The 11,511-nt window shown below is 34.2% G+C and overlaps 1 protein-coding gene across 1 annotated transcript in view; it reads left to right on the top strand.

The window, feature by feature from the left end:
- Window positions 1–11,511, top strand: part of LOC111053765 (metabotropic glutamate receptor 1-like) — a 264,669-nt gene that overhangs the window by 199,907 nt on the left and 53,251 nt on the right. The window contains exons 6-8 of the mRNA XM_039431937.1: window positions 1,901–2,157; window positions 7,434–7,603; window positions 9,349–9,431. Coding sequence (XP_039287871.1) covers window positions 1,901–2,157; window positions 7,434–7,603; window positions 9,349–9,431 — 510 coding nt within the window. The remainder of the gene's footprint in view (window positions 1–1,900; window positions 2,158–7,433; window positions 7,604–9,348; window positions 9,432–11,511) is intronic.

An 11,511-nucleotide genomic window follows, 5' to 3' on the forward strand; every position in this document is an offset into this window, starting at 1 on the left:
CTGATCTTTTCTAAATCTGGACGTTCTTCCTTGTCTTCGTGGTAATCTAGCTCCATTGCTAGGATCATCGTAATCATAGCTCTGAGTACATGATAGATTGATTTTGAATGGGAGAATACATTAAACTTTTTGTAGAATCTACAAAAAAGGCTAGAAGTAACAAGCAAACAATAGTGAGCAATTGTGAGGATGTTTTGACAAAACATGAATGAAAAGAGATAATGACAAACTTGAAGGAAAAATAGTTGGAGATAGGAGCAAAGACGAGTGGAGTAATGGGAGATTAGAGGGATGAGTGGAAGGGTTAGACTCAATTAATTCAGACAATGGGCCATCAGCATCATCAACATCTTTTGTGAGTATTGCATGGAATGGTTAATTATCCTATGAAAAGACGTTTAAATACTTCAAAATATAATCTTGCCAAGAGAAGTTCTATAGTGAGATTCCCATTCAACTGTCAGAATTGATTGAATGGCAATCATTGTTGTCACGTATATGGGAAGTGGATCTCACTATCAATGTAACAGAGTTTTCCACTGCGGTCAGCGGACCACAAATGAGATAAATGAAGAAAACTGAATTTGGGTTGTCAATCAAAAATACATTCATTCAATCTCAATTGATCATAAATTTTATCCATGAAGATGGTGAATAATCAGGCAATCTAGCTCACATGATAATATTGTAAGTATTTACATCATTTCTTCAATCCAAAACAATATTCTAATTTCCATTAAATACACCTAGATAAGCTACTAGTAAATTCTATAAGTAAATACAACTGAATACACCTAGGCCTACATCACGCTGTTTCAAATTACAAGATTCTGGATTTCCAGTGCGTTATTATCTCCAATTTCTATTTCATCACTACGATTAATATTGAATTGAATGGTATTTATGAGTACTAATTATTATAGAAGAAGAGTTTCGATTTCTATGGAAGAAGAAGACTCAAGATAGGATAGGAAATAAATTAGATTGGATATCTCAATCAATTTTCATTAAACAATATGCTGAGATATTTTGCAAGAAGAAAAAAAATATTTGAACGATACAAACTTGTAGGATATTATTCATCTGAATGTAGATGGAATGCAATTATTATTGATAATATAATAACATTTTGATGTACCTACATGAATCGGTGGAGTTTGAGGGGATAAGGGTCATTCTTGGATAAGGGTTTCATGGAATATCCTCCACATAATCACCCAACGGAAGAGAGAAAAAGTGTGTGAGAGTGAGAGAGTTAGAGAGAGTAAGAGAGCACAAGCAGTGGGAGAGTGTTGAGAGGCGAGCTGACAAGGAATTTTTAATCAATTTTGCAATAATAGTAAGTATTCGTAAATTGATAAGCTATGAAAATCTGTAGCCGTTTTCTTGACAGCATTCTCCCTATATTTGGAAAATTCGTGAATTATTCATAATAATTTCTCTCATCTTTCACTTGAATGTTTCGAAAATGATTTATTTATTCATCATTCAGCTTCAATTCGATTGCCAGGAAAATCAACTGATCTAATATGAGCTTGCATTTTGTTGAGATGAATAATGTTGAATATTGTACTTTCAGCTTTTTGACTGACAGGCTTGCTTTTCTGACCTTATATGAGTGATAAATAAAAATGTTGCAATACATAGAATGCTAACTTCGCATTTATCAAAGTAGGCCTATAGCTTCTCGAACTTCCAAAGAAAATATCTTACAAACAGATAGAGTAATTGCTATTCTATTGATATGTTGCAATCAGCCAATGAGAGTACGTTGTGGACGTGGACATGTATGGGCGTTGTGGACTATGAAGTATCCTCCGTCGCCATAAGACCACTACAATTTCAAGCTTTTCTCTGTGAGCGAACAATCTTTGACATTTGATATTTTGGTGTGTTCTAGCGACGGCTGGGCTGACAGAAGCGACGTAGCCGAGGGTTTCGAGGCCGAGGCTAGAGGCAGCCTCTCGATTCGCATCCACTCGCCGTATGTCTCGGCCTTCGACCAGTACTACTTTGCCCTCAATCCATTCAACAACTCGCGCAACCCCTGGTTCAAGGAGTTCTGGCAGGACAGGTTCAATTGCTCCATACCTGCCAACCATCCTGGGCCTGCTGCCAATGTCACTCATGACCAGCAGGGGTTGCCTGTTTGTACTGGTCAGTTATCTCAATTTTTCAAATAGTCATTAGTCACTGCAATAATATTGCATTCAATATTTACTCTGCTATATAAAATGGAATACAACTGCAGGTTATAACTGGTCATTCCATAGTGAGATTCACTAAAAACTGTCGGCATTCCTTATCCATGCTGCGCATTCAATGGAAGCTGAAGATTTGAAGTGAATCTAATGATTTCTAAATTCACATTGTTTTTTCTTTTTCCATTCATTCTTTTTTCTATACTTTTGAATATTCTGGTATTTCCATAATTATTGAGATGAGATTGAATAAATTATAAATTTCGAGTGATTTCATAAATAGAAAAATATAAAACTTGTAGTACCTTTTTTATTGAAACACTAGCTTACCCGGTGAACTTCGTACCGCCAAACAGTCAATGTATCTCATGTCACACTTGACTTTATTTGGTGAATCATGAAATTTATGTGACAATCAATATTTTCATTCATATCTCAATACGGACTTACTATGTGCTTAGTCATGCATCATTATTATTACAAAAACATATTCTTCTCAATCAATATTGGTAGTAATATCTATCAGTAAAGTTTTGAATTGAAAAAAATATATAGGTTTAATCAACGATGAATTTAATATTTTCATGGTTGTTGATTGTCGATCGATGGTCCAGGAAATATGCGATGTACGATGAATTACACAGAATTCATATCCTTCCCATCTTCAATTTTAGGATGAATATAAGCTGAGCTAAATTGAAAAAAAGTAAATTTGTCTGTCATTATTCAGTAATCATTAATGAATGCAATATGAAAAACTCTCTTTCATGAGGTGAATATTTCTCTACATTTTCCAGATTCTCAATGATAGGGGAGTGATAATTATTATATGTATAGGTCTTCTAAGGAACGATTATCTACAGCTGGTACCAATCAACTACACTAACTTCAACTCCAAACTACCGTTTAATACCAGTATACAATTTATCACAGGGTGACGTCTTTATTATACAGCTGGTTACTTTAGATGCTGAATCATTTATTATCACAATATGATCTTGAATCATGATGATTTCTCCTTTCTTCGGTAGCCGCTCGGCCGTTAATTTCGAAAACATATGTCTGTAAAATGGATCAATGAATGATTATCATCAGCCACTCAATTAAAATTTCTGGTCAGAAACCATCCCCAATATTCATACAATATATTCCCAAAGTTTCATGCCATTCTCTCAAGTAGTTTTCGAGTCTATAGGGAACGAATAAACAAACAAACAAACAGACATTCATTTTTATATAATATATATTCGGAATCTATTTGAAAATCTATATATTATTTATAGATTTTAAAAACTTTCAAAAAATATATTCCAACGACTAGCATTTCAACTTGAGAATGGCCAGAGCAGGTCGAAACTATTTGTTGAAATATTTAAAAGTTTTTAAAATGTTTGAATGAGAAGGGTACTACAAGTTTTATATTGTTTCTATCAATTCGAATACAGTAGCTCATATGAGTGAAGTGTTTTTAAGTGATTCCATATATATTATGAGAGGAGCATTGATACTTGACAGTCATGGTTTACAAGCCGAAAGATTGAGGAATATGGAAAGGTGAGAAGGAAGATGACGATGGAATAGATTATATTCGATAGGCTATAGGGGTTTTGAACTAATTCTTGTATGAATTTGCTGAAAATTTGGCAACATTATTGACCATTATTATTGAATATTGTTCCACCTGCCGTATGAATTTCTTCTTTGATGGATATGCTTCTCATAAAAGCCTTGAGCTTGAGCATGAGTTATGAAATCAACGATTGTGTTGTTGGAATTTATTTAGGTGGATTCCAAATCACCAGTAATATACATTTAAGTAATATAAATGTTCAGTGATAATTCTATTATATTCAAGGTTTGAAACGTGTCACGTTTCATTCCTTCCATAACCATTCTTCTAGAATTCATAGGGAAATATTATTTCGATAGTGTCAAAATCGACATCCAGATAAGAAATAATTGAACATTTGTAGGATATTGAGAATCTTATCTAGCCAGTTTTTCTCCAGAGATGATATGAGAATAATCAGACTCATGATAATATTCGTCATGTTTCCCTCTGAGGTTTTTTCCTCTTATCCTGTCTTTGACTTCTCTCCCATCTCACTCCTCGTTTGATGTTCTCAATGCCAAGAGATGATCACTCATGTAAGAGGGCAAAGCTAGGAATAACGAGAAAATGGTGGAGAAAAGAAATAGTCGAAGAGAAAGAAAAGAGGGATGTTGGAAAGAAAGTGACGGAGAAAAACGTGTATGAAAGGAAAAGAAGAAGAAGAGAAGAATAAAATAAGGGAAGAATTCTGGAGGGAGATGATTGAAGAGTGGAACGGGTGAAAGGAGAAGAAGAATAATAATAAGAAGGAAAGGAGGAGGTGTAGTAGAAGGATCAGAAAAAACAGTACAGGATAAGCTCTTCTACTGAAATACATGAACCAGAAAGAGAGCATCATCCGCTAGAAAAAATTAGTTCGCACAAATATGATGAGTGAGAAAACTCTTCTCAACGCAAAGCCAAAAGTGTATCTTCGTTTCTTCCTCCTCTCATATTTTCCTCATATCCTCTGTTTCGAAAAACCTTCCTTCCACCACACTGAGATTCACAAATATCAAAATACGAAATGCACATGTAATTATTGCACTGACATCTTCTCCATCTATTTACAAGTCTTGAAATTCCAGGAGTGATGATCCACACATTAAGCAGTTGATCCAAGAACTGCTGTAGAAGAAGTATAAAATCTGAGTCATTGCGTACCAATGCAATTTGCATGATGGTGACGGAAGCGAGAGAATATCAAACTCGTAATTGAATGGTTGGAATCGTAGCCATCGCTATCATGCGGATTGCAGTGTTGTGTACAAGGCTTGAGACAGATAATAGGAAAAGTAGTATTTGAACTCGATCAAATCTAGTAGAGGCGTTATTCTATAAAATCAATAGTATTATTTCTATGATATTGTGAATGAGGTACCGTTCTAAGAAAACGTGCAATTAATTCCCATCCATTTTATTAATCCGTTAGGTCACTACATTGAAGTCATATTCAACCATCACTCATCAATACTCACGTATTATTAAAGTTGAATGAAAAATTTGATTGGATGTGGATCGATGAACTTAAATCTAGGCTATTCTCCAAAATTCGCATAACAGAGTCGTACATAAACAGTATTCAATATAAGCATATTATGATTGCCACATATTATGATAATGTTTTCAAACTTGAGAAATGTGAGGTTATTTTTTAAAGTGGAGTCCCACATTTCGTATGTTGCAATATGATATTCTTACCACGAATCATCTCAAGTATGCAAATGATATAAAGTAGGCAGCATCTGAATCTGAAATGTATATCTGACAAATCTTCAGAAAAGAAACTCATTCAAGCTGAAAATGAGGACTGGTCGACAAATGCTTTGAGACAGAACTGCCTAGTTCCTTCTCAGGCTCACCTCTGATTCTTGTATCTTGAACCTTCTTCTCCATCTGAATTATATTCATGATTTCTTTCTCAGCTTTCTAGCTCTAGGGTTTTTAAACGAAAATAACAAAGTGGAAATGATTTTAATGATGTACTTGGAAGGAATTAAAAATGGATAAAATGGAGAATGAATTTAAAGATGATCTTCGAATGAAAGACAATGGAAGTGGTACTCTATTTGTTCATTCATAGACAATAATAATAATTCAGTAATATAGTATAGGCATCAGCTCAAAACTTATCCAAACTCCAATTCAACACACAAACCGATTCACACGTAATTTCCTATTCTCAAATAACACAAAAATACAATTTTGAATTCGGGTATGAAAACCTATTAGTGGTTTTCTGACTTGCTGTTAGCTGACATGTTGTAACGATACATGAGGTTCCCATAACCCGTGATCATCCATAATATTTATGGGGTGGTAAACGTTTCAAATACAAAACCAAGCAGAAAGATTATCAATTATAATAATAATTAAAAATGAAAATACTACTTGAATTATGGAGTAGTGGTAGTTAATATCACTAGAGACCAGTGGTATTGAAATGTAATGACAGTAATAAAAGACCATCTCTCAATGGTGACAGTTCGGCCAATCAGAATATAGTCAGTCGGCTTTCCCCTCGCAACAGGATTGGTCGATTCACTAGGCTTGCCCTGCATTCAGCCACAATCAATCACAAGCGAGCCGAGAGGGTATTCCTGTGTCCTGTTGATTCCTGATTCTTCAGAAAGATGGAATTCGGTTTTTTATATTTTCATCCATAAAATGAACTACATACAATAGGGGAAAAATAAATTAATGATTGTGTTCAAAACGTCTCTTCTTCCTAATTCTAAAACAAATATCGGAGTAAGATTTATGGTTTCATGAATATGGATATTCAGCTTAAGCCGTGTCCACACTGAACAAATGTTCGACAAACATGTCTGTTGAGGAAGTTTGGGCAAATTTTATTATGTTTGACAAACATGTTTGCCCGTGGCCAGTGTGGACGCTTCACCAAATCAAGTATTTGTGATTGGGGAGAACCACTACCTCCGTAAACAAAGCTATAGCGCATTCTGGTGACGTCAACACAGGTAGGTGTTCTACTCCAATTAAAACACTAGCTGATATAGGTCAGCTAAAATCAACGAATTTTTATTGGTGTAGGAGACCTACCTGTGCTGACGTCACACAATGCACTACGGCTTTGATTACGGAGGTAGTGGAAGAACAGGTTTTATGTTTTACAGCTGTTTTACAGCTTTCAACTCTGAAAATGTTTTGAAAAACAGTAATTTTTTGTTTGATAAACAATGATTGTTCAAACTTTTTAAAATGTTTGTCACTGAGCTCCTCAAAAAACATGTTTGCTGAACATGTATGTCGAACATTTGTTTAGTGTGGACACGGCTTTAGAACTCTGTCAATTCTCAGCTATTTCCCAAGATTCACCAGAATTCTGCGTTCGGATTGAGGCTCGAGTCTTTGTCTGTTCTTGGTTTTGAAGGTCTGCTTGTAAGTTCAACGATAACTTCCGAATGACTTCAGCAATTAACTTCAAATTCACAACAAATATTTACTACCACACAGTATGCAGATTGAGTTTGTGATATAAATATATAGAATATTGTGAAAAGATTGCAATCAGAGGTTCTAATGGAACAGCTGGCGGAATATCATCGTCATTTTGAGTTCTCTTGCGCGGGATGCTCACTAGTCTCTTAACCATTGATATTTCAATGAATTTTTTTCAGGCAAAGAAAAGCTGAGCGAAAAGTACAAGCAAGACCCGAAACTGTCGTTCGTGATCAAGTCGATCTACACGGTTGCATACGGACTGCACAACCTCTTCAAGGATGTTTGTGGCAGCAACGCTCAAGGTCCCTGCCCTGGACTCTTCCCCCTCAACCAATCACTCTTCAAGGTAAACTCAACCCAAAGTACACGAATTCCTAATCCGTGATTCGAAATCTCTTTTCCTCCAGCTACTGTCTAAAGTGCTTACTTTAATCCCTGGAACATAATACTAAAGTGTCACTTTTTCGCTCTCGAGACGAAAGAAGAGAAAAACTCCCTAGAGCTTAAAAGTAACTCCATTTGAAATAACATCTCTATTTTGATAACCTACTTTGAAATATGTTAGAAGGTCTAAGCTCTGATGAGGAAGCAAAATAGAGGTGTCTGTCATTGAGTCAACTGAATTCAATACCACAACCAGAAATTTGATCAACTCATGAAATATATGTTTGTATGATATTGCATACTTAATATTAGTAGACCATAAAAGTTTATACATATTTTAAAATATTTTATTCTATTCGAAATACCAGCTAACAAATATTTTTCATTCGCAATTCAAATCTGTAACGCGTGATCTGGAGTCAGCCATTTTTGATAGCTGCCCAGCTGATAATTGTTACAACTTTTGCCGATGGATAGCACAATCGGCAGTGCCAATCCGACGACCGGTTTTTAGGTTTTACTTATTAGGTCATGTTGTTAGAAAACATTGTCACCAATACCGTGAGTTATTAAAATTATTTGATATGCAGTTTCTATAAAAAAATTGTAGATGGAGGAAAAATGTTGTGTACATCACGAGCGAAAAATACGTTTTCTCCCTCAGGAAAATTCTTGCCATCGGCTTCGCCTCGGGCTTCAAACCTTTTCCCACAGAGAGAAAAAGTTGTACTTTTCACTCTAGATATACAAACAACTATTTTTTATCTATGAATCAAAGTGTATTTTTCCAATTCAGGTGAATTTTCTATTGAATAATCAGTAGCCTACTTGACTCTGCTCCTGTTTTTGTGGACCTCTTTTCTCCCAACCAACCAACCTCATTTCGGATTTCTTCCTTTGTCTTTCCTCTTTCATCCTTGTCGCTTTTTAGGGTCGATTCAACAAGCATACAAAATTCCAAATTTCGAATAATTAAGAATAATTATTTCAGTTAGATGAGAGACATTCAAGTGTTGACTTAATATTGGAATATTTTAGTTTGAATCGCTGTTAAAAGTTGGACATTGAATACTTATTTCTCTCAGCAAGAATTCCTTATTTTTTGTCTGTCAAAGACTCTTTGTTGCTGTTGGAGCATTTAATCAATGAGAATATGTAGATTTGAAGTATTAAGCTTCCAATAATAAAATATTCACTCTTGAATCTTAGATTTCAAGTGTATTACACTAAATATGATGAAAATTTACTGTCAATTGTTGTACTTCCTTCTTACCAAAATCCTCACACAAGAACATGAGACGTTTGTAAACAACGTCTTCATAAGAAGTGATAAATGCAACAATAATTAATTCATAAAACAATTTCGGTTTGTCACTGGTAAAATTCAATGTGCAACAGCAACGACTGAATGTGATTGTGTTGATTGCGGTTTTTTACAAGTTCTTCTCCATATTTTGAATATCTGTTGCTTGTTCTGATTACAGGATCACCTGATGAATAAATTGATATGGTTGTTGGTCTATGATGTTTATGAGGATTCTCACTTATTCTTTCGGGATGAATAATATCGAGATTTTGTTAATATTGCATTTTATTTGTCATATGGAAGTGTTCCACAACATAAATATTCACTCCAAAAACTTTATCAAGAATATATATAATGATTGAAATTATTGTAACCTTCTTTATTCGTGTGTGCATGTTAAGAACTACCTGATGAACGTGTCATTCACATACGGGGGCGATGGTGAGACGGTCGAGTTCGACTGGAGAGGAGATCCTCCGGGAAGGTAGGTACGTAGCTCTCTCTGTCTCTCTCACTCAAAACTAACATCACATTGATAAATGGTTTCTCTCTCTCTTTCTTTATCAATTTTTATAATACGGAATAAAGGTGCTTTCAAGCAATACTCACTTCACTCAAATAAGAAATAAGAACAAAATCCAGAGATTAATGCTGATTTGTTGCTGTTGGAAAGTCACAAGTGACTAGTAAAGTCAGAATTCAAGTGTTAACCTAACACTGAAAGGTTTGTGCAGTGTCAGTTTGAACCAAATTTCATTTCAAACTGGATTGAATCCATATCTTTATTTATAATGTGGTTCATTTTAAGTTTAATCCACCAGCTGATTCAATACAGTTTAAGCTTTGATCATGCAAACGGCCCTGAATGGAATAATTTTTTCAATTTTCAAAATTCTCTGATTTGCTTACTGTAGATTGTTTGAAGTTGACAATAGTGTCACTACAAACTCCATCCTACCAGTACAAATAAAGGTGAAAAATGAAAATCCAAGTACTCTTGACTCAAAATTGTATTAATACTTTTTAATAATACAAATAGTTGTATACTATTGATTCACAGTATTTGCAGTAGATGGTCTACATAATGTAGTCAGGAAGATTTTCAAATCGTCGTAATGATAATAGAGCTCAAGCAATAATCTACTCAAGGCTAGCTCTAGCACATTAGTAGACAAATTGTAAGTTCAATGTGCTTCTCTAAATAATCATCCCATGTTGCAGAGATGAAAGAATTCGGCTTCTCATAGAAAATTACGATTACCGTAATATCATTGTGAATAATGAAATCATATTGTTGGTAGAAATATGATATTGGGATTGTTTTCCATGATACTCTGATACGACTCAATGATTATGTTGATTATTCTATGCATACATATTAAAATGTATTATAATTGTTATATTTAATCGCATCCACGTGTATATGCTTCCGAAAGAAGTAACTTCAAATGGCAATCCTCATCATCATGTGATTATATTTTTCACAATTTTGTTCATAATTCTCACGGAATAAAATAAACTGGTGTATTTCCATAATTTTAGTCGTGTATAGATAAATGTCGTGTATTCAGTCGCGTAAAATTATAATAGACGCTATTTATGAAGAAAACATCTACCATCGTAATAAGGTTATTATTGTCCATGTATCATTTGCGATAGTCTGGTTGAAATTCATCATTTCATGATTCTACATCTTATCCCTATAGCGGTTCTTTAATTAATTGTGAGAGTTTGCATTTCAAGTTGGGTCACTTTTTTGATGAGCTATGTAATTTATAAGAGTTTTGAAACTAAATACATAACGTCGCTGAAAACATTCAAACTTCCAGTTTCAAGGGTTATAACAGTATAGAAGTAAAATTAACAACTATTGTACCTCTCAAATAAACTGGTCCCTTATGAATAATATCATCTCATTTAGAATTCGGTGAAAGAATAATTACATTTGTTCCCCTCCTCCAATATGTATCGTTTTAGATTCACTTGGTATATTTTTGATCTCAACTCTAATATTATGATAAATGCCACAAAAATAACAATATATCAACAGGGAAATACATGTACAGTTTGCTCTATATTATTACAGAGTGTGCCTTCTTTATTAGTTGCTCATGAAGTTCCCTTGAGTTTTATGAGTTTGAAATATAAGAAGTTTATTATATTTGATTTATAATACCTACTTGTAATAATTCTCAGTATTAGTGTGGTTGTGCGTATGAGTGTGGATTAAACTTCAAACTGTCAGAATTTCTTGTTTAATATCGTCAATGTTTTGTAGTCCTCCATTTCACTAACTGAACTAATTGGATTCTCACTATGAGAATACTATAGAGAGTTGGAAAAATATCAGTTTGTTGATACACTCTATCAAAGATGCGCTGGTTTTAGTCTTATTCATAATATTTCAAGTCTCCAAGTAATGTATCAATTTAGTTCACCGATGATTCTATATTCATCCAGGACTCAAGTTCACCAACAAAGCTGCAGCAAATTTTTTAATAGTTCCTCATCTAAACAACCTACTTGATATACCAACTCTCAACACAGGAATTCTGGAGGTTATT

The sequence above is a fragment of the Nilaparvata lugens genome, chromosome 7 (genome assembly GCF_014356525.2).
Source record: "Nilaparvata lugens isolate BPH chromosome 7, ASM1435652v1, whole genome shotgun sequence".
NCBI classification, from domain to species: Eukaryota; Metazoa; Arthropoda; class Insecta; order Hemiptera; family Delphacidae; genus Nilaparvata; species Nilaparvata lugens.